Source organism: Acomys minous (genome assembly GCF_964271855.1).
Source record: "Acomys minous genome assembly, chromosome: 12".
Taxonomy (NCBI): Eukaryota; Metazoa; Chordata; class Mammalia; order Rodentia; family Muridae; genus Acomys; species Acomys minous.
The window spans coordinates 76,915,583-76,942,928 of NC_140493.1; the positions used below are offsets into that span (position 1 = coordinate 76,915,583).

The window sequence follows — 27,346 nt, forward strand, 5'->3', positions numbered from 1 at the left end:
AAAGAAAAAAAAATTGGGGGGTGGAGGGTGGGGACTTATTCAGGTGGTGGTGGCAGTGCACCTTTAATCCTAGCACTCAAGAGGCAGAGGCAAGTAGATCTCTGTGAGTTTGAGGCCAGCCTGGTCTATAGAGCATGTTCCAGGACATCCAGGGTTACACAGAGAAATCTTGTCTCAAAACAAACAAACAAACAAACAAAAACAAAGGGAAAGAAATGTAAAACTTAGAACATTGGATACAAACCTTGGTCAAGGTCCATGGGACCTGAAGTATTATTAATTTCACAATTAAAACAACCTATGGTTATAGAGCTTGTTTTTAAATTTATTTTTATGTGTAGGTGGCTGCTTGTCTATGTGTGTATCATATTTGTACCCGAGGAGGCTAGAAGAGGCCATTGTAACCCATGGAATTGGAGTCGTGAGGCTGTGAGTCACCCTGTCTGGGTGCTTTCTCTAGTTCCCTTAGGGAACTTGTTAAAATTTTAAGAATGAAGCTTGGTGTGGTGGTGCAAGCCTGTAATCCCAGCACTTGGGAGGGAAAGGTAGGCGGATTTCTGTGAGTTCCAGGCCAGCCTGGTCTATAAAGTGAGTCCAGGACAGCCAGAGCTACAAAGAGAGATCCTGTCTCAAAAACAAAACAAAAGCCGGGCGGTGGTGGCGCACGCCTTTAATCCCAGCACTCGGGAGGCAGAGGCAGGCGGATCACTGTGAGTTCGAGGCCAGCCTGGTCTACAAAGTGAGTCCAGGATGGCCAAGGCTACACAGAGAACCCTGTCTCAAAAAACCAAAAGAAAAAAACCAAAAAACCAAAACCAAACCAAAACAAAACAAAGCAAAGCAACACAAAAATTTATGAATAAGATGATCCGGGCCATGGTGACACAGGCCTTTAATCTTAGCACTTGGGAGGCAGAGGCAGGTGGATGGCTGTGAGTTTGAGGCCAGCCTGGTCTACAAAGCAAGTCCAGGACAGTCAAGGCTACACAGAAAAACTCTGTCTTGAAAAAACAAGACTAAGATGAGCACAGTAGCATAAGCCTGTAGTCGAAGCTTCTTGGAAAGTTGAGGAAGATGACTTGAGGTTAAAAAAAAAAAATTAAGGCTACTCTGGGCAACACACTGAGAACCCATTTTAATAACAGTAACAATTATAAAGGTTCCTGGTCCCACCCTAGACACTGGACATCCTGATTCTGTCTGTCTGGGTCCCAGTATTTTCCTCTCTCCAACTTCCTCCTTTCCTCCCTCATTCTGTCCCTGTCTATCTCTGTCTCTCCTCTTCCTCTTCTTCTTCCTCCTCTTCCTCCTTCTCCTCCATTCAGTTTTGTTTATATGGTGTCTCTTGTAGCCCAGGGTGGCTTTAAATTTCCTATAAAGCTGAAGATGAAGCTGGCCTTGAACTATTGATTCTCCCTCAACATCCAAAGTGCTACGATTATGGGTGTAAACCGCCACGCCCAGCCAGTGTATATATTGGCTAGCCTGGAACTCACCCTGTATACCAGGCTGGCCTGAACTCAGAGATCTGCCTCCCTCTGCCTCTGCCTCTTGAGTGTCGGGATAAAAGGTGTATGCCACTACATCTGGTCAGTTTTTTAAACACAGAACAATGCATCACATTCCCTTTATAACTGAAGCATTTCCCTCTGTCCCACCCTTTGCAGGTTACCATTGGTTTCTCTAAACAGATGGCACAGACTTTACGGAGAATACTTCCCTTCTCAGGCTGAGAGCCCATCTGGGACTCAGTTGTCCCAGGCTGCTGCTCTTCCTTCCTTTCCCTTTTCCATAACCAATGGCACTGGCACAGCCTCCTGGCTCTGCGGCAGCATCGACTCTGAAGAGGGAACAACTGGTTATCATGTCAGTGGCTGATGACATATTTGCTTATCTTCCAAACCTCACATCTAAACATTTAAAAGAAATAATACTCCCCCACCCCTCCACTTCCACTCTTCTCTCTCAGGTAATTTGGCTGACATCAAATTTGCAGGATATACAAGCCTGGCCTGGAATTCCTGGTTTGCTCTCTACCGCCCAAGTTCTAGGATTCTAGGGAAAAAAAAAACCTCATCTCTAGGGAAGACTATAGAACCATACTTCTTTAGAGTGGGGAGGGGGAGTTCACGTTAACAGTGGACCTTCGAGCCAGGCGGGGGTGGGTGGTGGGGGTTGGGTGGTCGGGTGGGGATGGAGAGCACACCTTCGTTGTGCCAGGTGCCTCTCAAATGGGATGGGCCCCAGTTAACCTCCACAGCCACAGACAAGGTAAACACCAGGAGCCCTATTTTACATTTAAGGCAACTGTAGAATGGAGAAGTCAAAGCAACTTCCCACAAATCGCTCGGCTAACGCTTGCTTTCCTTAAGCTATGCTGCCTTTCCAACAGAAGGCAGTCTTTACTGATCAAGCCTGGGACCCAGCGCATCTGTATACATCAGCAAACCTACCGGGCATGGGACTTCGAAGATGACAAATACAATAACGATGACACCACTGAGCAGCAGAGTAGCAGCAATCAGAGCCTTAATTACGATGCTCCATTTCTGCCTTTTCTTTAGGTTCGCATCTGTGTCTGAAAGGAACGAGGGGTGGAGGGGCAGGAAGGAGAACGTGAGCGAAGCGCACCTGGACTAATCAGGGACAGCCTAACTCAGAGACAGAGACTGAGTTTCCATCTGGGGCTCAGAACCAGGTGTGGGTGGCCTCATGGCTCTTCTCCAGCCTCTCTCATGAGCGAGCCGCCTTCCCTAGCATGCAGGATTCTCCACAGTCGTGCATGGCTGGTTTGTGCACTTTTCTTGGGAAGAAAAGGCTTGGGTGCACAAAGAGTGCTTAACGCACCGTTCCCAGCCAGTCCTCTTAAGGTTCCCAACCTTAAAAATAAAAGCCACAGCTTCCATCTCCACCACAGGAAAAAAAAGAAAGAAAGAAAGAAAGAAAGATAAAAACAAACGCACACCTTTCACCTTAGCGCTCAGGAGGCAGAGACAGGCAGGCTTCACCTCGAAGGCCAGCCTGGTCTATTTAATGTAGCCAGGCTAGCCATGGCTACATAGTGAGATCCTGTCTCAAAAAGAAACAAAAGCAAACATCCCCTTTCCTGTCTTTTTTTTTTAAAGGCGTGTATATAGAAAGAACAAAGGTGAATTGTCATTGCTTTTGAATCCTAAGCCAAATCCAGATCAAGAGGCTCATGTCTACTGTGTAATTACTAATCTCATATTTACTTTTCTACTGGTATGAACCAAGGTTGTTCATATCCCCAAACTCGAATCTTATGGAATTTGAATCTTGGCCAATTTAGGGAGGGCTATTTTTCAAAACAGTGAAGAGGAAGGCTTGTGGTTGGTTGGTTGATGTCATCTCTGTTAATAATTGCTTACTATTTCAATATTATACGTCTATACACACTGGTATATGGCTGGAATCACGCACCAGTTGGATTTAGTCTGTCTCCAAAGCTGGCTTCAGGGTGAGTTTGCTTTCATGGAGGTAACAGATTATCATCTTTTAAAAAAGGATTTGGTATATATATATATATATATATATATATATATATATATATATATATATATATATATTATATATACATATACATACACACATATACATATACATACATATATTTCCTGTGTGAGTGTCTTTGTACCATGTGCATGCAGGTGCCCTCAGGTGTCAGGTGTCATCGGATCCTTTGGAGCTAGAACTACAGGAGGCTGAGCGCTACCTGACTTGGGTCCTGGGATCCAAAGCTGGGTCCTCTACAAGATGGTTCTCAATCACCGAGCCATCTGTCCATCCCCAAGGTAAAGGATCATTGACTGTGCCAAACTACAGATGTTTTAGGGAACTTCCTATGGAGAGCAGTTCCCCGCCCCCCATTGAAACATGGAACAGCTTTTTTTTTTCCAAGACAGGGTTTCTCTGTGTAGCCCTGGCTATCTTGGAACTCACTCTGTAGACCAAGCTGGCCTCAGACTCAGAGATCCACCTGCCTCTGCCTCCCCTACCACCCGAAAAAAAATTTTTTAAAAATATAAAATAACCTTTCAACTTCCAGGAAATTCCTAGGAGACCTAGAGTAACAGTGAGCTAAAAATGTCTCTTTTTCTTTGTATTCTTGTTTTAGCCCTACTTGATTTATACCTTGTGTCAAAAGGACGGGAAAAGCCCCAGTGCTTGTCGTTTTTTTCCCTCCTTTATTTCTAGGCGTTGTGGAGGTGGTGGGGATGGGCACTGTCTCTGATGAAGCAGATCGATCCTTGGCTGGGTTGACCATGCACTGGGAGAGCCCCGGTAGAGAAGCTGTAAAACAAGAGAGAAGCAGCTGTGGGACAGCATCGCCCTGCCTCGGTGTTACCTGATATAACCCTAGCCCTACTCACGCCATACTACGTTTCTAACTGTGGCCCCGTTGACCTGCACGTTCCTAGGGCTTAGGTGTAGGCACGGAATAATGCCAAGAATAAATGAGACCAGAGATGCTTAAAAGGAGATATGGATTAAATCCCCAGCAGGCCTTTGACTAGGATCAGAGGGAAGGAACGAACCATATCTTGCTTGCCCATCCTTCCTGCGGTCATGGTAATAATACAGGTGGAGGGTGTAACACTATTGAGTTTCCTTGGTTAACAGAGGAGGTTCCAAAGTCCAGGGAAGAACATGCCTTTGCCTGAGTGACTGCTGCAAAGGTCTGCCTAGTGGAGCCCAGTCAGCTACTCTGAGAAGGCAGTGAGAAAAGCGAGAGGAACCAGAAGACAAGAAAGGCACCCAGCTTCATGTTCTCCTCAGTTTCATCCATTTAATGTTCAAAAACCAGCATCTGTTACGTGCCAGGCACTGCCTCAATGCTTTATATCATAGTAGCAAGAGAACAAAGACGCCAGGAGCCGGGAGAGAGGGAGCAGAGACAACGCTGACTTTCATACATCTTATGGCTGAGTGTAGTGGCACATGCCCGTGGTCTCAGTACTCAGGAGGCTAAGGCAGGGAGATAATCTCGAGTTCGAGGTCAGCATGGACTACATAGGAGTACCAAGCCAGTCACGGCCAAATAGCACGACTCTGCCTCAAAAGACAAAGCAAAAAATTATTTTTTATTAGGATAAGTGCTGCTTAAAATATTAAAACTAGAGATGGGCATAGTGGCACAAGCCTTTTGATCCCAGCACTCAGGAGGCAGAGGCTGGCCTGGTCTACAGCATGAGTTCAGGACAACTAGGGCCACACACACACACACACACACACACACACACACACACACTCTCTCTCTCTCTCTCTCTCTCTCTCTCTCTCTCTCTCCTCTCTCTCTCTCTCTCCAAACCAAAACCCAAAATAAAAGAAACAAAAACTCTAGAACAAGAAGCCAGTTGTGGTAACTCATACCTGTAATCCCAGCACCAGTGAGACTGAGGCAGGAGGATTACCAGGAGTTCGAGGTCATCTTGGGCTAACTAGTGACTTCCTAGCCAGTCTGAGCTACATAGTGTAAGGCTCTGTCTTAAAAGTCAAATTTAGAGCCGGGTGGTGGTTGGCGCACGTCTTTAATCCCAGCACTTGGACTGGGATTAGGCAGAGGCAGGAGGATCTCTGTGAGTTCGAGGCCAGCCTGGTCTACAGAGAGAGCTCCAGGACAGCTAGAGCTGTTACACAGAGAAACCTTCTAAAAAGAAAAAGTCAAATTTAGGCATGGGAGAGATGGCTTGGTGGCTAAGAGTGCTTGCTGCTCTTGCAGAGGACCAGTACCACACTCACAGCTGCCTGTAACTTCCCTTCCAGCCCTATTCTAAGCTCCACTGGCATCCATATATATGTGATACGCATTTATACGTTCATAAAGGGAGAAATACATAAAGTAAAAATAATAAATCTTTTAGGGCAGGAGAGATGGCTCAGTGGTTAAGAGCACTGCCTGCTCTTCCAAAGGACCTGGGTTCAATTCCCAGCACCCACATGGCAGCTCACAACTGTCTGTAACTCTAAGATCTGACACCCTCACACCGATGCACATAAACTAAAAGCAAATAAAATATTTTTTAAAAAATAATAAATCTTTTAAAAACCAAAACCAATATCAACAAAACCCACAGCCTGCAAGCTAACGTGGTTTGTAGTTTGAGTAGTATTCATAGGCAATGGTTGGGCCACCTGCAGTGTAAGCTGAGCTTCTCTCAGGTTAGAACTGAGTCCCGAGGGAAGTACCTTAGGTGGAGGGGGACAGTGGGAATGAAGCCCCAAAGGCAGAGTGTGTCTGACATGTTATCTTGGTAGGGGAGCAGGGAGGCAGCCAGCAACCAGCACGAAGGAGGGAGGGAGGCGGGACGGAGAAGATATACACTGTAGGCTCTGTGTGCAGTGCTTTGGAAATAAGGATTTGTTGCAAGGTTTTGATCTAAAGAATGGCGTTGGGGGGCAGGGGGGCGTTATTACTTTTTTTTTTTTTTTTTTTTTTTTTTTTTGAGACAGGGTCTCACTCTGTAGCCTAGCCAGGCCTCCAACTCTCAGCAGTCCTGCTTCGGCCTCTCAGGCGCTAGGATTCCGTCTGTGAGCCACCGTGCCCAGCTAAGATTTCATCTGGCTGCTCGCTGGGCTGCTGCGTTAGACATGGGACTGTCGTGGGACAGGCTACAGGCAGCCGACTTGGGAGACAGCAGGTGAGAGGTGATGGGACCAGTGAGGAAGAGCAGGCGGATTCTGCTGTGGCCTACAACCAGCTCCGCCTGCTTATAGAGAGCTTACAACCCCGAGAGCACTGGTTATCCCCCTCCAAACCCTTCAAACCCTTTTTGTTTAAGACAGGCTGTGACTATGGAGCCCATTACTACCTTTGGACTCCCTGCATCCCCAGACTGGCCTCAAAAATAAAGAGAGACTCCTACCTCAGGTTCCCAGCTAATGAGGTTATAGGCACGCAACCAAACCTAGTCTTCTTTTCAATTCAATTTTTTTTTTAAAAAAATTTACTGGGGGTGGTGCATGCCAAGGCATCCATGTGAAGTTTCTCTCCTGCGTTTATGTGGGTGCTAGGTTGTCAGCTTTGCATTGTTGGACAGCAAGCACCTTCACCTTCGGAGCCATTTTGTGAGCCTTATTCCATTTTACATGGTTTCTTTCCTTTTTTTTTAAAAAAGATTTATTTATTTATTATTATGTATACAATGCTCTCTACCTGCATGTACACCTGCACGCCAGAAGAGGCCATCAGATCTTATTATAGATGGCTGTGAGCCACCATGTGGTTGCTGGGATTTGAACTCAGGACCTCTGGAGGAGCAGTCAGTGCTCTTAACCTCCGAGCCATCTCTCCAGCCCTTTACATGGTTTCTTATCATTGTTTGTCTTTAGCTCCCCGCCTCCCCCTTTGAGACATGGTTTCTTTTTGTAGTCCTGGCTGTCCTGGAACTTGTTTCTGTAGACCAAGCTAGCCTCGGACTCAGAGATCTGACTGCCTCTCTGCCTCCCAGGTGCTGGGATTAAAGGCGTGTGCCACCACCACCTGGCTGCAGTCAGTTATTTTAAGTAGTAACATATATACATTTGAAGATAAACAAAACTCACTTTGGACAAGTTACATAATTTCTGAGTTTCTGTTTCCTTCTTTGTAATATGATTGTAATAAAAAAAAATACTTGCTGTATCTATTTCTTAGGGGTGTTGTAAAGATGGAAAGAAATTAGAAATCAGGTATGAAAACACTTTGCAGGCTGAAAGGTGGCCTGAAAGATGAGGGAAAGCCTAGAGATTGTCTGTCTAAGCAGAAGAACTCTGCTCACCCTAGCCAGAGGGATAATGGTACAGACAGATATGGCCTGTAATCCACCTCCTGAGAAATGTGACTTCAAAGTCACTTGGGAGACAGAGGCAAGTGGATCTCTGAGTTTGAGGCCAGTATGGTCTATGGAGCAAATTCCAGGACAGCCAGGCTATACAAAGAACAATCCTGTCTCAACAAACCAAAATGAATGAATAAATAAAAAATTTTTGGGCTGGAGAGATGGCTCAGTGGGCTGGAGAGATGGCTCAGAGGTTAAGAGCACTGACTGCTCTTCCAAACGTCCTGAGTTCAACTCCCAGCAACCACATGGTGGCTCACAACCATCTATAATGTGATCTAATGCGCACTGTATACATAATAAATAAATCTTTATTTAAAAAAATTAAAAATACACAAAAAACCTGAAAGAAGGAAAGCAACACAAGAAGAAAATATTTGTCAGATGTGATTGGGTATCCCTTTTATTCTAGCACTTGGAGGCAGAAACAAGTCAATCTTTGTGAGTTTGAAGTCAGCTTCGTCTTCGAAATGAGTTCCAGGCCAGCCAGGGCTACACAGTGAGACTGTTTCAACAACAAAGTAGAGACTATTTATCAAATGGGTGAAGCAGCCATGTGTGTGGGTGCACACATCTCAGCACTCAGGAGGTGGAGGCAGGAGAACCAGGAGTTCAGGCTTGTGTTCAGCTACACAGTGAGCTGGGGCACCTGAGTGCCAGTTTCAAAAAGACAAAACAAGCCTGACAATGGTGGTGCACGCCTTTAATCCCAGCACTTGGGAGGCAGAGGCAGGTGGATCACTGTGAGTTCGAGGCCAGCCTGGTCTACAGAGCGAATTCCAGGACAGTCAGGGCTGTTACACAGAGAAACCCTGTCTTGAAAACAAAAACAAAAACAAAAACAAAAACAAAACAAAACAAAATCAGACAAGGTGGTCTATCTTTCTTGTGACCTATTAAAAACAGGTCTCCCAGCACTTGAGAGGCAGAGACAGGTGGATCTCTGTGAGTTCGAGGCCAGCCTGGTCTACAGAGAGAGTTCCAGGACAGCTAGGCCTACACAGAGACATCCTGTCTTGAAACTCCACCCACCCACCCACCAAAAAGCCCCAGAGAGGTCCCTATGAAATCTGAAGCCTGATGGGTACCTGGAAAGCTTCTAAATATAAATCTGAGCAACAGGAACAGGAAATACATACTATATTGTAACTGCATGCCCCAGTTCCCTTTGTGTTGCTGTGAGAAGACACCGCGACCAAAAGCAGTTTAGAGGCACTCACTCCATCAACTGGGCTGTGGCCTCTGCCCCGTCTTATGTTTCTTTTCTACCTTTCATCTTTGGTCCATTTCTAGTGATGACCATCTGTGCTGTGGAAAGTTTTCATCCTTACAATTCCAAACTCTTACTTTGTTGGAGGGTACTTTTTAAAATTTATTTATTTATTGTTATTTATTGTATATGAGTGCTTTATCTACAGAAGAGGGCATCAGATCACATTATAGATGGTTGTGAGCCACCATGTGGTTGCTGGGAATTGAACTCAGGACCTCCGGAAGAGCAGGCGGTTCTCTTAACCACTGAGCCATCTCTCCAGGCCTGAGGGTACTTTCATTGATGTCATCTGGTTGTATTTTAGACACCTTCCTCTGCAGACTGACATCATCCAGTGTAGTGACTTCAGAGAGCACCTCCCCTATATCTTTCTAAATCTGACTATTTGCCTTATTTTTATTCCTAACCTAATTGAGACCTAGCACGTCTTGGTGATTTAATGTGGTTTAAATTCAGAATAGGCATCTTCAGACTTTGAGAGAAAGTTTGTTTCAAAAGTCCATTTATAAGATGGTTGCTTGAGATTTGTCATCCTGCTTTCATAGAAATCTATGGTGAATGGTGACTAGGACCAAAGTAACCTACACACAGCCATACGGTCTCTTTCCACAGCTCAAGTAGAGCCCTGGCTCAGGTTCTGGATCCCAGAGTCTCTGCCTTGAGCAAGCATCTGGGGGAACGGGGAAGAGTCTTCCTCCAGGAAGGAGCTCAAAGCCTGGAGGCCACCCCCAAGGCAAATGTTTTCAACAGGGCAGGTTGGTCTTTGGCATCTTTCCTCCCCTTGAGTCCCAGTTTTCCTGGCTCCGAATCTCTAACAACTACCGTCCTCAGTTACCTCAGGTCCCACAGTGCATAGCATAATACAGCAGTACCACTCAGAACACTGCAGACTGGAAAATGGCTTGAGGCCAGTACTATATGGTCAAGTCAAGCAGGGCATTGGGGTGTGAGAAGGTCCAAATGAACTGATAATCAGTGAGTTTTGTTTTTGTTTGTTTGTTTGTTTGTTTGGGGGTGGGGGACAGGATCTCTCTGTGTAGCCTTGGCTGTCCTGGACTCACTTTGTAGACCAGGCTGGCCTCACACTCACAGCGATCCTCCTGCCTCTGCCTCCGAGTGCTGGGACTAAAGGTGTGCGCCACCACGCTCAGCTACAAGTTTTGGGTTTTTAAGAGCCTTCCCACCTGTTATCAGTGGTAGTGTTTATTTAACTAGTTAATTCTTATTTATTTATTTATTTATTTATTTATTTATTTATTTATTTAAACAGGACCTCATCTATAGCCCAGGCTGGCTTCAAACTTGATATGTTGTATAATGGGATTGCAGATGTGCTCCACCATGCCTGGCTTTTAGTGGTAGATTTTTTTTTTTTTAAGTATAATAAAGTGAGTGAAACAGCTAAGCCATGTAGGACAATTTACTGTTCTTGAGCGCATCCTGAGAGGATGTCTGCCACTTATCTCTCGGTCTCTAGTCTAGATTTTAAAAGTTTATTTCTCCCTCTTTCCGCTTGACCCTGCTATCCTCCAGTTTCTCTACATGTTGAGTATTTATTTTTCCAACAGTACAGCAACAGAGCCTAACCAATGGCCTTTTGCAAAGGGAGAACGTCCTGCACGGATCGGCTGCTCAGAACCTGCCTGACAGAAAGGATGTGTAAAAGAAGAGGATGGCAGAAGGACGGTGATGTTGGGGAGCAAGCGGTTTCCCACAGGGAAGTGTAGGCAGTGTAGGCAGGACCACCGCAGTGGAACCCCCTACGTGGGGCCAAAAGAGCTGCCCACCCAGCAGTTCCGCTTCTTGGAATTCATGCGGATGCACAGGAAAAAAGGTATAAGGTCATTGTTTGTATTAACAAAAGGAAAGAAATAACCAAAATTCCCATCCAAGCCAAGCTAAGGAATAAATTGCAATATAGTAGAATACTACTATGAATGAGGCAGGGCTGGTGACACAAGACTGTGAGAAATAGGACTTGTGCTTAAGCGTGTTCACGGCCTTGGATTCAGTGTTCTTCAACCCAGCCACACGTGAGTGAATATGGACATGGGACAAACCCAAGCATGTGGAAAAGCCAAGGTGCAGAGCAGGGTGCATGGTGTGGTACTGCCTATGCTTTTCACGCGTGCAGGCGAGCCAGCTCTAGCGTCTCATGCCTGTAACTCCAGCACTTGGGAGTTAGACGGAGTAGTTTCAAGAGTTCAAGGCTAGCACTAGAGACATAGCATAGTTAGAGGCCACCCTGGGCTATATGAGGCTTCCTCTCCAAGGGGATTGGGGAGAGGGAGAGAAAACACATGCCATCCTATACATGCTGCCTTTGGAAGGCAATACATAGGTACCAGTGGCCCCTTCTATCCCCAGGGACAGAAGACTGGAGGGCTGAGAGGCAGGAGGAGGGAAGATTACTTTTTACTATAAATATGTGCTGTTTTGTATAGCTCACTGTGTGCATGAAAAATAAACAAAATTCACAAAATACTGTTTTTTTTTAATTTTGGTTTTTTGAGACAGGTTCTCTCTCTATATATAGCTCTAGTCATTCTGGAACTCACTACATAGACCTGGCTGGCCTCAAACTCACAGAGATCTGCCTGCCTCTGCCTCTGCCTCCTGAGTGCTGAGATTAAAGGGGCATGCCCTTTACCTGGCCCACAAATTACTATTAAAAAGAAGACCCGCCCACCAGTGTGGTGGTGCTCGCTTTTAATTTAGCTTCAGGAGGCAGAAGCAAAGAGATTGCTATAAATTTGAGGCTAGCCTGGTCTACATTAGTATTTATTGGCCAGCTAGGGATACGTGTGTGTGTGTGTGTGTGTGTGTGTGTGTGTGTGTGTGTGTGTGTTGTATAAAAATTAGATCTTATGAATCACAGAATACTAGAGCTAAAAAGTTTTAGAAATTAGCAATATGGCGCCTGGAGCTAGTGAGTTGGATCAATGGATAAAGGTACTTACCACCAAACCTGAAGACCTAAGTTTGGTCTGACTCCCAAAGGTGCCTCAGTTGTCCTCTAACCTCTAACATCCATACATGTCCACACCTACACACACACACACACACACACACACACGCACGCACGCACGCACGCACGCACACACACACACACTAAACATATAAGTATAATTTCAAATTCTTGTTAAAGGAATTAGAAAACGGGTTCTCAGAGACGACACTGATTTTTTTCCCAAGAGGAGAACAGTATGTTTCACTGTGGCTTTGGCTGCTACTAAGCAAACACTGGCCACCACAACTTTAAGTTAGTGCCAACCTACCTCTATCAAGCCATCTGATCTCTTTACCTGTTAGAAGGAATCCATTCTGAAACTGGAGTGCGGGCATGAGGTGACAGCTTGGGGAAGTGCTGTTTCTGTGGGGGGCAGCAGCGACTCTCAGGTTCTTCAGAGTGTACCTGGTCTTCGGCTTTCTCCCAGAATGTACAAGGTGGACCCCCACTCTCCTCCCGGAGCCAAGGCACTGCAGGGTCGCTATAGTCTGAGGCTGGAGGATGCCTTTGACGTCTGTGTGGATTTCTGGAAGAACTAAACAGAAAAACAAAGCTGGCTCTCAATCTAGGTAGTGTCCAGATAACCCACTTTCGTTCATGACTCTTGGCAAACTCCACAGCTGCACTTTGCCCTCCTGTGTGTGGCTCACCTCCTCCTCCATCCATGTTTATGGTACTAACTGTGTAGGTGCTGCCTTCCTTCCTGCATGGAGTCCTAGGAAAATAAGTGAGTGCAGTAAATTCAGCACGGAGAAATGTTTATAGACGGTTTTCTTCAATGCAGACAGGGCTGAGTGCCATTTCCTTCTTGCCTCATCCCCGTCTGATTTATAGTGTGGAGATAAAGTATCTTTTTTAAAAAATTTTTTTAATTGTTATTTATTTTATGTATACAAATGCTCTAGCTGCATGTTCACCTACATGCCAGAAGAAGGCATCAGATCTCATTATAGATGGTTGTGAGCCAACATGTGGTTGCTGGGAATTGAACTCAGGACCTCTGGAAGAGCGGCCATTGCTCTTAACCTCTGAGCCATCTCTCCAGCCCTGAGATAAAGCATCTTTTAAAGGTTAAAAAGACAACCCTGGGATGGCAAAGTGATATTCTGGAGAGATCTCCATCCCCTACCTCTTATTACCAAATCCTTGCTGTGCCTCACATCCTTTGGGAAGAAGCTGGGGAGCTGTTCCACGTGGCAGCTGCTTTTTCTGAGGTCTAAGAAGGGAAAAAAAATGGGTCAGGATTCACTGGGTCCTCTCTCTTTAGAGCTCTGAGCCATGGGCTAGGTTGGTTTTGAATTCAGAGAGCTCCCTCCCTGCCTTTGTCTTCCAAGTGCTGGGATTAAGAGCATGCTCTAGTGGCCAGAGGAATGGCTCAGTGGTTAAGGGCACTGGTGGCTCTTACAGAGGACTAGAGTTTGATTCCCAGGCCCCCGCATGGTGGTTCAGAATTTTTCCTAACTCTGTTTCAGATGATCTGGTGCTTTTTCCCTCCCTCCTATGGCATCAGGTATATGTGTGGTGCACATATATACATGCAAGCCAAACATTCACATGTAAAATAAAATGAATAAATCTAATAAAAATATTTCAAAAGCATTCTCTATCACATCCAGCTTTAGCTGCAAACAAACAAACAAACAAACAAACAAACAAAAACACCAGATGTATTTCACTCTCTAGCCCAGGATGCCTCGGTTCTTATGGCAATCTTCCTTCCTCCATTTCTCAAGTGCTAAAATTACAGGCATGAATCTTCTTAATTTGTATAAGTATGCCATTGCTACACCTTACACTATTTTGCTTTAACCCCCAGCTAGCTAATTTTAGAGGAGGAATGTTTAGGAAAGTCTGAAAAATACTATTTCAAAGAAACTACCGGGATTGGGGCAAAGCTCTGTGGGAGAGTGCTTGCCTAGTATCTTTTTTCCCCCTGAGACAGGGTTTCTCTGTGTAGACCTGGCTGTCCTGGACTCACTCTGTAGACCAGGCTGGCCTCGAACTCACAGAGATCCACCTGCCTCTGCCTCCCGAGTGCTGGGATTAAAGTTGTGTGCCACCACCGCCTCTCTTGCCTAGTAACTTGAGGCTGGCTTTCAAGCTTCAACACAAAACAAACAAAAATCCTCAAGTCAGTCAACAATTACGGACAAGCAGCAAACAGTGCCATTTCCCCTGCCTTCCCATGTCATCTTTCCCTCAGCTCTCTCCCATCAGCATCTCCATTTAAACTATTTCAGTGTACCAACTCAAAAAGGAAGGCAACATCTTATGAGGCATCATGAGTTTGAAAGCTCTAGATAAGGCTACTTACAAACCTGTGGTACCATCTCACGTTGAAAGCTGTCAACCATGTTTTTATGTTATCCATGTAAGCAAGGAAAAAGAAAGCACCGTGCTCCCTGAAGACTTCTCATGAGACACATGGCTGTCTCCCTGGCCTTAATGACAAGATGAATGGGGCAACTTCTGCAAGTACAACTTGTTGGGTATTGGCTACATCCCTATCTGATGGAAGAGACTCCAAATGCTTTCTGGGCTTCCTTTTGGATGTTCCAGCATATCAGGCTAGAGAAGTACTTACCATTCTTTTTTAAAAATTTTTAAAATTAATTTATTCTTGTTACATCTCAATGGTTATCTCATCCCTTGTATCTTCCCATTCTTCCCTCCCTCCCATTTTCCACGTATTCCCCTCCCCTATGACTGTTCCTAAGGAGGATTTCCTCCCCCTGTACATGCTCATAGGGTATCAAGTCTCTTCTTGGTAGCACCTGCTGTCCTTCCTCTGAGTGCCACCAGGTCTCCCCCTCCTGGGGGAGGGGGACATGGTCAAATATGAGGCACCGGAGTACATGTGAAAGTCATACTCCACTCTCCACTCAGCTGTGGAGAATGTCCTGTCCCTTGGCTAGATCTGGGTAGGGGTTTGAAGTTAACCGCCTGTATTGTCCTTGGCTGGTGCCTTAGTTTGAGAGGGACCCCTGGGCACAAAGTACTTACCAGTCTTGTGGGGATCATAGGATGCAATCATTAGGCTGAAGACTAAGATGGTATCCATGCCAACCTGAGCTCATGAGCACTGATTGCCTACGGCCCTCTCTTACTGTGCCTTACCCTCTTGCAGCCTTGCCTCTCGTTGCTTTGACTGTCCTGGAACCAAGGTTCACTCTCACTGTCTGGTTCTACCACGACTATTTTTGCCTTGTTTCCTGAAGACCCAGAAATACAGCTGATTGGAGAAAGAGCTAAACCTGATTATTAATGATTGACTTTGAAGGCCTGCCCTGACTTCACTGCCGATGCCAACATTGAGAACTGTCATTATCTAGTGAAAGGGCATAAACACCTAGTGATATGCTCTATAAATGCTTGCAGGTAGACACGTACTTGCTCACAGGCGTGCTCGCTGGTGGCGGCACATCACATACACACCATCATTAAGAAATAAGGAGATGCCTATTAAGAGGTGCGATTTCTAAGAGAGACAAAGAGACCAGGATGGAATGAGTCAGCCTTACGCTGGGGAGAATGCTGGACTCTAGGAATTAGGAAAATAGAATTTTAGTTCAAGTCTATTTTGCCACCTTGGGGAAATTACTTGGTGACTCAGGATCTCAGTTTTTCCCTTGTATAAGCCAAGTCTCAACCAAAAGAGCTCTCAGATACATTTACAGTTATAACCATAGTTCACATGAGCATAGACATACCGATAGAACTGTGTATATTTTCACACTCATGAATAGTGGAATAGGTGTAGTTAAACAACTTTCTTACGACTGTTGGGTGAAGAGGTTGTGGGAAAGCTACATGCGTTGCGTGAGTGATACTGTCTGCAGTTGGGAGTAGCTATTGTTCAATATTTGCCCCCAAATCCTATCTTTTAGCAAAGAATATACAGTTAGTATTTTGCTCTAAAGGCTTGTTTTTTGTTTGTTTGTATGTTTGTTTGTTTGTTTTTTGAGATAGGGTTTCTCTGTGTAACAGCCTTGGCTGTCCTGGAACTCTCTTTGTAGACCAGGCTGGCCGCAAACTCACAGAGATCTGACTGCCACTGCCTCTGGAGTACTGGGATTAAAGGCCTGTGCCACCGTGCCTGGCTAAAACTTTTTTTAAAAACTTTTTAAAAAAAGAGGTCTTTCCGTATAGCCCGGACTTTCTTGGCACTCATTGTGTATTCCATGCTGGCCTTGACTCCTGATCTTCTTGCTTCTGCCTCCAAAGAACAGAGATTACAAGTGTGCACCATTATGCCTGACCCTAAAGACTTCTTGATGGCATAGCTAGGTGAGACATAAAAAAGAAAAGATCTAATTAGATATTTGTCAGCGTCCAGAGCCTCTTCCTTTTTACCAGCTGTAAATGTGTTTCATTGACGATGCCAACAGGGGCTTAGCTATGCATGAGAATGTTCTGGAGGCTGAAACTCTTGATTGATAATCACATAAAGGGCTGGTTCAGAGGACTTTCCACTGGGGGCTTTGTGATATTTTAATCAAATCCCAATTTAAAGAGCACCTAGTGTCCTGACACATCAATACTGCTTGAAACCTGACCAAACTAAGCATCAAAGTCGGCAGAGAGAAATTAATGGAAGGCAGATCTCTGAAGGGCAATTTGTTGGCTAAAATAGGGAAGGAATAAAGGAAGTCCTGGGCATCTAGCTTAGCAGGAAGTCTTCTCTGGGCCTGCTGTCTTCCTCTGCTGCAGTTGCTTGGAGAGTGGCTCAAAAGGTTCTGTTGCTTTCCTGGGGTTTCATGAATTTGTTGACTGTTCCCCTACTGTGATCACGCAATTCTATACTCCCTTGTGGTGGTGTTGACACATGCTCTGTTGTTCTCTTTGAAATTTACTGTAGCTGCCACGTGACAGTGCTGCCACCTTGCAGCAAAGGTAGGAATGAATCTGAAGTTTGACTTTTCACCCTGTGTCATAGATGGAGGAAAATCTAATTTTTCCCCCAAAATAATCTCATGCATAGCTAAAGATGAAATTGCAATGTTCTTTTCTTTCTTTCTTTCTTTCTTTTTTTTTTTTCTTTTTGGTGTTTTGAGACAGGGTTTCTCTGTGTAACAGCCCTGGCTGTTCTGGAACTCTCTTTGCCTGTCTCTGCCTCCTAAGTGCTAGGATCAAGTGTATGTACTACCACCACCCGGCTACAATTTTCTTTTATAAATTCTTGGACCAGTTTTCTTTCTTTTTTTTCTTCTGCACGCGCGCGTGCGTGTGTGTGTGTGTGTGTACTGTAGTTTAAATTAAATGTTGAGGCATGCCACACTGTGGAACAGAGACACAAAACTAAAACGGAGCCAAGATATCTAGTGGTAGATATGACATGTTCAGTTGTGACCTCTGACCTCTGGAAGAGAGTAGGAGAGAAGGAAAAAACAGTCAGAGTGGGTCTGGAAGAGGACCCAGAAGCCAGGAAGCCTTTTAAGATTCAAGTTGGGGCCCTGTAATTGCACTGCTGCAAGTAAGTTCCCTAACCTCTTTGAGCCTTCATTGCTTCAGTCCTTCTACTATGTGGATTCCGAGAAGCGAGCTGAGGTTGCCAAGCTTGGCAGTGATGTGCACCTTGACCTGCTGAGCCTTCTCACTGGTCTTTTTAATGAATTGATTTAATGACTAATTTTATTTTGAGACAGAGTCAAACTCAAACTTGTAACAGTCTGCCCCCCCTCATCTCCCCAGTGTTGGGATTATAGGTATACGCTACCATGCTCATTTTAGAAATAGTTACTATATAATTATTTTTACTGTGCATTGATGTGAGGGTGTCAGATCCCCTGAATCTGAAGTTACAGACAGTTGTGAGCTGCCATGTGGGTGCTGGGAATTTGGAAGAGTAGCCAGTGTCCCTAACCACTAAGACACCCTCTACGGCCCCGTCTGCCTCCTTAATGTAGCCGTTCCCTGTCTGCTTGTACACCTGCAGGTCAGAAGAGAGCATCGAATTTCTTTATAGACGGTAGTGAGCCATTATGTAGTTTCTGGGAATTAAACTCAGGACCTATAGAAGAACAGCCAGTGCTCCTAACTGCTGAGCCATCTCACTAGCCCCTTATTATCTAACTCTTATCAATACAAACTTGTTTTTCCTGTTTAAAAAAACATTTTTTTTTTTGACACAGGGTTTCTTTGTGTTGTCTTGGCTGTCCTGGACTCACTTTGTAGACCAGGCTGGCCTCAAACTCACAGAAATCCACTTGCTTCTGCCTCTTAAGTGCTGGGATTAAAGGTGTGCACAGCCATTCCTGGCTCTGTCTTTTATTTATTTATTTATTTTTGCTCAGTACTGTTTTAAATTTTTCATAATGTTTCATGTAGCAACCTTTTGTTTGCATTTACTGCTTTATAATATCCCATTGTATGAATATAGCACAATTTAAACAATCTATTGTTGTACTATTCCTGGAACATATTGGAAAGTTTCCCAGGGTATAAATACAAAGGTTGAAGCTGGGTTAGAGGATATGTAACTTGTGTTCAGCTTGGCTATTTATAGTAAATTATTTTCTAAGAAGTTTTCAATAATAATTCCATTTGTACCATATATTTGTTCTGTATTCTTTTCAAAATTGTTATTTTTTAAATATTTTATTTAATTTTAATTTATGTCCGTTGGTGTGGGAGTGTCAGATCTTGGAGTTACAGACAGTTGTGAGCCATCATGTGGGTGCTGGGAATTGAACTCGGGTCCTTTGGAAGAGCAGGCAGTGCTCTTAACCACTGAGCCATCTCTCCAGCCCCAAAATTGTTATTAAATTTATTCATTTTGTGTGTGTTTTGCCTGCTTGTATGTATGTATACCACATGCATGCTTGGTGCCCTCAGGGGTCAGAAGAGAGCATCAGATGCCTTGGAACTGCAGTTATGGATAGTGGTGAACCACCATTGGGTGTTAGGAATCAAACTGTGTCCTCTGCAAGAGCAATAAATACTCTAAACTACTGAGCCATCTCCTCCACTCCTTGTTCTATATATTCTTGTTGGAGGGCCAAAGGACTGTTCCAGTATGACATGAAAGAGCCTGAGCAGACCCAGGTGTATCCCTTCGGTTGCTCGCAAAACCTTAGATCATGGACACCTGCTCCCATGCAAATGTCCCGTGCTCTCTCCAAGGTTCTTGCATGTGCTCTGCTCTCCTGAATTAATAACAGAATTTGATAACGTAGAGCCCCTGCGTCAAGTGGGCCTCCATAGAGCAATGTGCTCTAGAAAATCAGTGGAGGGGGCATAAAGAGAAAAGAGCAAGTGATATTTTCTGTGTGCCTCCTATGTCCCAAGCTCCGTACTAGAGGCATTACATTTTGATTATATTTCATCCGAAAAAGCAAGGGACCAGAGACACAGAAAAGGAGTCACTTGCTCACAGTCTAATTAGTGACTGAGCTAATTAGTGACTAGCTCAGGATTTTAGGCCTGACCTCTCCGATTAAACAGCTCAAGTTTTTGTTTTTGTTTTTGTTTTTTTAAATCATTTATAGCACAAAAGAAGCTTCCCTTATCTTTGGCTTAGATAACCAAGAATCAATTTTTCTCAGTTTATACTGACCATGGGTATCTCATTGCCTGATTTAAGCTACATTTCCTTTGTATGTACTTTTGATTGTCTTCATTCTTTGTTTTCATTAAGCAAATTGGCCACATTGGAACAGGAGGCTCACGGGTGAACAGGATTTGTATGATAGCTTTCTATCTGTACGTCTAGGCCATTTACCAGAAGTGATTTTCTTTTTTTTTTTTTTTTTTTTTCAGAAGTGATTTTCTCTTTAAAGGCTGGGACACTGAAATGTGGTTTAAGATCTAAAAGAGGAAGCCAGGTGTGGTCAGTACATGCTGGTATTCCCTCTGGAGGTAGAGGCAGGACAGTGAAAAATATGAGCTAGCTCAGGCTGTGAGTCTTAGAAAAAAAGAAAAAGAAAAAGAAAAAAAGAAAAAAAGCCTCGTATGGTGGCCTACATCTTTAACTCCAACACTCAGGGAGGCAGAGGCTGGTGGATCTCTGTGAGCTGAGGCCAGCCTGGTCTACAAATCTAGTCCAGGACAGTCCAGGCTACACAGAGAAACCCTGTCTCAAAAAAAAAAAAAAAAAAAGAAAGCGAAAAGAAAAAGTAAAGCCTGAAGAAATGAAAAGATAAAAAGAAGTTGAGTTTCTTGATAGCAAAGACTGCAAATATTATAATATTTTTATTATTTATTGTGCTTCATCTATCACAGCAGCAATAGGGGAATTGAGGGTATTTGAAGAAGACAAATGCCTAACCATGCAGCAGGAAAAATCTTAAGTCTGGTATAGAAGCAATGGAGATACTGGAAAAACTTAAACAGAGGGTAATGACTGGGGAAGGAAATAATTAGCCAGGAAGTCTTTTGTGGGTGTGGGCGAATAAGGTGTGTAGGTTGTAAAGCAGAGTAACACAAAGTCAGCATCCCAGGACTGAGCAACAACTAAATACATCATCCTATTTTCCTGCCTTTAAGTAAAAGGCCTTTTAATGCTCTTCCCAGTGTTTAGTTTATACACACTATAACACACACAGACACACAGACACACACTCGTGTGTAGGTCTCATGCAGGAAGAAACTAAAATGTGGGGCTGCCTAAAATACAGCTGGGGGAAATATACAGCCAGGGCTGGAAGTGTTTGGGATTGGATAATAAGGAGGGGAGGGAGAGCTGAAATGCCATGTGAAGACCCAAGTGCCCTGTGAAAACTCTGGTGTCCATGTGAAAATACCGTGGGCAGTCTCCAGTAATAACACTGTCCTTCATTATGCAATGCAATCTTGCCTTTCGACATCAGGACCAGTCTTATAAAAAGGCCTCCCTGAGGAGATTTTCTGACTTTATGGCGTGAGGTTCTGCAAGGCTCTCAACTCTGGACAAACCTGAATGGTTGACCAGGGCAAAGGGACTGGTGTTCAGATAAGGCCTTTCTGACTTTTATCTTAAAACTGGAGCCATAGTTTTTGGCAAGGGGTTGGTTCTCTTGAATTCTGATTATCAGTAGAGCTGCTAAATAATTTACTGGAGGCTTTGCCTACCAAAGGCAAAGTGAAGATTGATAAGCAGAGATCAGGAGCACAGTGGCCTTTCAGGTACAGTGCTTATCTATCTATCTATCTATCTATCTATCTATCTATCTATCATCTATTCTTTCTTTCTCTTTTTTAAGACAGAGTTTCTCTGTGTCGCTCTGGGTGTCCTCAAACTCAGAGATCACTCTACTTCTGTCTCCCTGGTGCTGGGATTAAAGGCCTGTGTTGCCACCACCCAGTGCTAATCTTTATTTCAGCCAATGAAGCATCAACTAATATCTATGCCTTGTCTTCTTCTCAGAGTTATAGAGAGGGGTGCTAAACTGTAGGATGCTGTGATCCTACAAAATTACAGCAGAATTAAAACACTGTACTGTGTGCTGGTACATACTGTTGTTAGGATGCACAGGAGAGAGATCGAAGCCAGGGAAGAGATAGCTTTCAAGAGAAAATGAGACTTTCTTTTTTCTGAGTTTATTTTTATTTTATGTTCATTGGTGTTTGCCTGCATGTATGTCATGTGAGGGGCTCAGAAGCTCTGAAACTGGAGTTACAGACAGTTGTAAGCTGTCATGTAGGAGCTGGGAATTGAACCCAGGTCTTTGGAAGAGCAGCCAGTGCTTTTAACCACTGAGCCATATCTATCCCCAGCTCCATTAGACTTTCATATTAAAAAAATACAGAAGGAATGATAAGTCTGACAGCATAAGGAAAGGTATAAGAAAAATTATGGCGAATGTTAGAAGCCAGGGCAGACTATGAATATTGGGGTTCACTAGGAAAATGGCATCTTGGTTTGGTTTTGTTTTATCTTATTTTATTCAGGGCCTCACTATGTAGTTCTGGCTGATGTCAAACCCTTTATCTACACTAGGTGGCCTTTGAACTTGCGATCATCCTGATAACTGCCTCCGGAGTGCTGGGCTTACCTGTGTGCCACTATGCCCAGCTGAGATGTGGGTATTTTACCTATCAGGCTCCATCTCTATTGAGGCACTTTCCCCCTTCCCCTCCCTTTTGTGGTTCTGGGATTGAACCTAGGGCCTCATGAGTGCTGGGCAGACACTCTGCCACTGAGTTCTAGCTCCAGGACTATAAAGACCTCATTCCTCCTTTAATTCATCTCAAGCCTGACCTGAAGATTGCCATCTTAGAAATAAGGTCCTGGGGGTACTGCTGCTCAGCAAGCCACTGTCAGCAGACAGGGGAACAATAGTGCCAAATAATTAAACTTGTCAAACCTCAGTATGAACAATTACCAGGCTTCCTTTTTAAAAAAAATGTTGCATTTTTCCTTTTAAGAATTATATATATGCCAGGCATGGTGCGCACACCTTTAGTTCCATCACATCAGATCGGAGGCAGGGGCAGGTGAATGAATGAATCTCTGTGAGTTTGAGGCCAGCCTTGTTCATAGAGTAAGTCTAGGAAAGCCAGGGCTGTTACACAGAGAAACCCTGTCTTGAAAAACCAAACTAACTAACAAAATAAATAAATAAAAATACACATACATACATACATACATACATGTGTGTGTGTTCACGTGCATGCATGCACACACGGGTATGAGCATGACATGGTGCTGATGTGGAAGTCAGATAACTTGTGGCAGGGTCTTCTAATTCTGTTTTCCAACATGAGGGACCTGGGGATAAAACTCAGGTCATCACGATTAGTGCAAGCACGCACCTTCACAGGCCGAGCCTTCTTGCTGCCTCAGGAATCTACATTTTAAACAAGCACTCCAGTGTTCCTATTACAGTGGCCCGTGGAACATATCTTGAGAAATATTGCTCTAATAAAGCAGAAATGACTGCCAAATGGTCCTACATGGAAAGTGCCAATATACTTGGAAAGGTATATATGGGGCTTATCTACTTTTGAGAATTTATCTTCTCTCATCTATATCCTTTAAAATGTACATGACTAGCATCTAAGGAGGTATAGGTACTATATAAGAATGCTGGCTTCGTCTTTCCAAATAGATTATAATAGCTGTACCAACAAAGTTCTCTCAGACTTTTTCCTTAACAGCGAAAGAGATCAACAAAGGTAGTCAAGATGCTTGGGATCAATTCCTGATACCCCCACACAGCTTCATGTTTCACAGTTTTGTTTTGGAGACAGGTTCATGACGTCTAGCTAGGCTTAATCTTGCTATGTTGCCAAGAATTGTCTTGATGCTTGGGACCAGGCTGGCTTCGAACTCAGGGAGATCTGCCTGCCTCTGCCTCCCAAGGGCTGGGATTAAAGGCGTGTGCCACCACTGCATGGCTTACTGTCCTTTTCTTAAATAAAGTTTCACTTATTCATGCTGAATTTACGCTTATGCCAAAAGTTTTTGTCTCTTCACTTTCGTCTGGGATATCCTTTTTTTCTGTGCCACCTCCTCTTCTGGCTTTGGAATAATTTGTTCCTTCTCAGCGAGGGTCCTCTCAGTGTGGCAGGGGAAGCTCATGTATGGGTTAAGCTGGCCATGAGCTCTGTAAATTTGTTGCCACACTGTAAGTGCTTTGTTCACCTGGATATGTTCAGTGTCTGGAGAACCCGCAAGCTCATGGTCTCTGCATTTATAAGCATGTGTACAGTAGCAATTCAGCATTCTTTCTGAGCCACAGACTCTTCGTCCTGCCCCACTGTTTGGCCTGGACGACCTACGGACTCCACCATTATACCGCTAGAAGAATACACATTGCTTGTTTAAAGTGACATGTTTCAGGTATTTGGTGGCATTTTGAATATGCATTTCCTTGAGGGCCTGGGCAGTTTCGCCTTCTTAAAGTGAGCACAAGGACTTGAACCTCTGTTTGTTGCTGTTGTTGTTGTATTTGGTTTCTCGAGACAGGGTTTCTCTGTGTAGCCTTGGCTGTCCTGGACTCACTTTGTAAACCAGGCTGGCCTCGAACTCACAGCGATCTGCCTGCCTCTGCCTCCTGAGTGCTGGGGAACCTCTTGATTTGCATATTTGGTAGGGTTTTCTGGGTCAAGAGAGTGCTGAGTTATCTTCACAGGCCACCTCAGGCTGCTCACAGGAAGAGCCGGCCTCCTCTTCACACAATCTTTTTTTTTTAAAAATAATTTTTATGTGTATGAGAGTCTTTCTTGTATATTTATTATGTGCCACATGTGTGCCTAGTGACTGAAAAGGCCAGAATAGCATGTCAGATCCTCTGGAACTGGAATTATACACTGTGTGAGCCACACAGGGTACTAGGAATTGAAACCATATCTTTTTTTTTTTTTTTTTTTTTTTGGTTTTTCGAGACAGGGTTTCTCTGTGTAGCCTTGGCTGTCTTGGACTCTCTTTGTAGACCAGGCTGGCCTCGAACTCACAGCGATCCACCTGCCTCTGCCTCCCAAGTGCTGGGATTAAAGGCATGCACCACCACACCCGGCTTTGAAACCATATCTTCTGGAAGAGTAGTCAGTGCTGCTGAGCCACCTCTCCGGCCACTACATGTCGTTTTTATTTTTTATTTATTTTTTAACCTAGAGGCCTTGTACTATGTCTTTCAGGGCTGTTATAACAAAATACCACATCACAGAAACAATATAGAATTCCTCACATTTTGGAGGCTGGAAGTCCATTATCAAAATGTTGGCAGTATTGATTTTTTTTTCTGAAAAAAACTTCTAGGTTTGTCAATCACCGTCTTCTCCAAAGGATCTCCTCTGTTTATCTGTATCCTAATATCTATTTGTTTAATGGCACTAGTCATAATTTACGAGGGTCTACCCTAAGTGATCTTATTTTACTAATATCTTTAAAGACTCTGTCTCCAGCCCCCAGCCCCACCCCCAGATATCTTGAAGCACTGTAGATCAGGACTTCAGCATTGGATTTTAGGGATATAATCAGCCCAGAAAAGACCTTGTTTCAGCTTCTAAAATGTGTACTCACTCCTACCTTCGCCCTGTTAGTCTTGTATAATATGTTTTCTCCACCCTTTGGCTTTCTTTCTCCACCTCTTACAGACATAGAGCTTGTGTGGCAAGGACCCATGGAGACCAGCTCTGAAGAGCCTTCAGTAGGATGGGCAGGTCTTGGCCTGTCCCAAACAGCACAACACTCAGGAGTGGTTCCAGTTCCAGGAGTTACTGTCTTACAGACACGACCCTTTGCCAGTTCTCTGCTTGGGCGTCATTAGTGTTTGATAACAGATTCTTTGGAAGTGGTCTTGGGCTATCCGAGCTCATTCTTGGTTTTCTTTCCTGTAGCTTTTTGTTGCTTTGTGTCTTTCTTCAGTCTCCTGAGGCGAGGCTAGGCACAAACTTGAAGGCCCGATTTTCCTTCCTCTGCCTTGTAAGTATACTCTTTCTTATACCTCTTTCACTAGGCCTTTCCTTGAGTAGTTCAGTTTTGTTTTTGTTTTGACTTTTTTTTTGTGTGTGTGTGTGTGCGTATACATGTGTGTATACATGTGCCTGCCCCGGGGTATACATGAACTTTGTTCGGTTTTTTCCTTCTACCATGTGGATTTTGGGTTAGTACTTAGGTCCTTAGGTGTGGAGGCAAACCCCTTTACCTGCTGAGCCGTCTCACTGGCCCTCCCTGGGAGCTGGACTATTTGAATGCCTCACTTGAGGATGGACCTATACCCCACAGTGCTTAAGTTTGGTTTTCAGGGTAAATCCATTAGTGTGGCGTTCCTAAAGCAGACGACCAGCACCACCACTAAGAATCCTAGTGATAGAGACTGTACCATTTAAAAGATAAAAGACTGATAAGAGGCACCTTATTTGTAACTCTTTACTTGGTCATTTCTGCAGGCCAGCTTCAGAGAGCACTACTACGGAGAGGCAAAGCCTCTCAGATCATTCTTAGTCAGTAAGCTGAACATCTTGTTAAACCAGAAAGTCTTGCTCAATTATCTTTTTTTTTTCTTTTCCCCTTTTTTTTTTTCCTAGAGCTTTGAATTCCCTTTGTTCAGCTGACATTTATCCCAATGACACAGTTACGGTTAAAATATAGGCCACTCACTGCTTTGTACAATTTATAAATCCTCCAATTTGTTTCCAATCCTCATTACTTCAAAAGTGAGTGGGTAAATTCTCAGAGAAGCTGCCACCTAATGGCAATAAGGGGATCCCATTGTTCCTGCTGACCAATCTTAATATCTTCCCTGTCTTAGCTTCTATTCAAGAATTTGTTTCCTGGGGTGTGGCTTTCCGCCCTTCTCACTTTTTGCCCTCTGGCATTGAACTACTACTCTTCTGGCCATAGCGTCCTCCTCTGCACCTTTCCTGGCCGTCACCACAGCCTTGTGTAAGGAACTCTGGGTGCTCCTCTGAATTCTTCTAATAGGTCAGAACTCACCCCACTCTTGTCAAATGGGTTTCCTCTCATTGTAACTGCACCTACGTAAGCCCAACGGCTGTATTGTTTCGGCAAGTCTTCCAGTCACCTTTAATCTTCAGTACTTGCTGTGAAGTGACCGAACTAGAGAAACTCGTTGGTTTCACCTCAGAAGGCCCGAATGGAAGTCAATCTAATAAGACTGTCTAATAAGTCAGGACTCACTGCTGAGGGCGGCTTGATCCTGCTGTCCTTTGTACCCTGCCTTGCCCACCAAACTTTCTTTACTAACACTCCTCTGCAGTACTCCAATAATCCAGCGCTAGCAACTCCTTTTGAGGTAGGCTGGGGAGCTAAGCAAAGGGGCTGGTGATGGAGTAGTTCCACTGGCTAGCCTGCACTCATCGCTCATCCGAAGGCAGTGTGGATGGACATGATACCGACTGACCTCATCAGAGTGTCAGGATTAGCAACGCTATGGTCCATCCAGGGCCAGCACCGTCACCTACCGCACCACTTGGCTCCCCTGGGTTCTGGGATCCCTTCCCAGGTTTTGGTTTGGGAGGGTTCGAGAGGAACCATTTCTTCCACTCCGCTCTCCGCCGGGAGGTGGAGCCGTTGGGCTGGCCCCAAACCCGCCCAAGCAGAAGGGGCAACCACTACGTCCGGGACCCGCCCGCCCTCGCACCGCTCGGCCCCGAATGGCAGAGCGGCGCTCGGACCATCGGCATCGCCTCACGTCGCCCCGCCCCGCGCCGCGCGCCCATTGGCTGACGCCGGCCTGAGCCCGCGCCTCGACCCCTCCCCCTGGCGCCCGGACCGCGCGGCTTGCCCGGAGCGGGGTCGGAGGTGAACGGCCTAGAGTAACCCCGGACGCGCGCGTACCT

General features: G+C 44.7%; 2 protein-coding genes and 1 pseudogene across 8 annotated transcripts in view; 1 reads left to right on the forward strand and 2 right to left on the reverse strand.

Moving 5' to 3' along the window:
* Positions 1–27,346, forward strand: part of ACACA (acetyl-CoA carboxylase alpha) — a 266,488-nt gene that overhangs the window by 25,472 nt on the left and 213,670 nt on the right. For 2 of the 4 annotated variants that reach the window (XM_084750471.1, XM_084750473.1), the window contains exon 1: positions 20,962–21,223. The exons of the other annotated variants lie outside the window; for them this stretch is intronic. The gene's annotated coding sequence lies outside the window, so the exon portion shown is untranslated. Of the gene's footprint in view, positions 1–20,961; positions 21,224–27,346 lie in introns of those variants that run through there. 4 annotated transcript variants of the gene reach the window in all.
* LOC311579720 (uncharacterized protein C17orf78 homolog) lies at positions 1,183–27,337 on the reverse strand. Of its 3 annotated transcripts, none has more exons than XM_084750542.1 (6): positions 26,969–27,337; positions 13,251–13,337; positions 12,417–12,656; positions 4,153–4,311; positions 2,454–2,578; positions 1,183–1,840 (listed from the first exon to the last, which is right to left on the reverse strand). In XM_084750542.1, the coding sequence occupies exons 1-6, from the start codon at positions 27,039–27,041 to the stop codon at positions 1,493–1,495; spliced, it is 1,032 nt and encodes a 343-aa protein (XP_084606668.1). In that variant the 5' UTR covers positions 27,042–27,337; the 3' UTR covers positions 1,183–1,492. The 3 variants fall into 3 exon arrangements, with proteins under 3 accessions (XP_084606668.1, XP_084606669.1, XP_084606670.1); XM_084750543.1 differs by lacking the exon at positions 26,969–27,337 and adding an exon at positions 15,125–15,310; XM_084750544.1 differs by lacking the exons at positions 13,251–13,337; positions 26,969–27,337 and adding an exon at positions 15,125–15,310.
* LOC311579638 (large ribosomal subunit protein uL22-like) lies at positions 22,767–26,385 on the reverse strand (annotated as a pseudogene). Its single transcript has 2 exons — positions 26,346–26,385; positions 22,767–23,938 (listed from the first exon to the last, which is right to left on the reverse strand). The product of its transcript is annotated as a large ribosomal subunit protein uL22-like (transcript).

Excerpts from the sequence above, each read along its gene's own strand:
- LOC311579720 (XM_084750542.1), bottom strand. The coding sequence starts at position 27,041 with ATGGTTCCTCTCGAACCCTCCCAAACCAAAACCTGGGAAGGGATCCCA. Across the intron at positions 12,657-13,250 it reads CAAGGATTTGGTAATAAGAG|TTCTTCCAGAAATCCACACA; the intron begins GTAGGGGATGGA and ends TTTTCTGTTTAG. Across the intron at positions 1,841-2,453 it reads TCTTCGAAGTCCCATGCCCG|AGTCGATGCTGCCGCAGAGC; the intron begins GTAGGTTTGCTG and ends TTCCCTCTTCAG.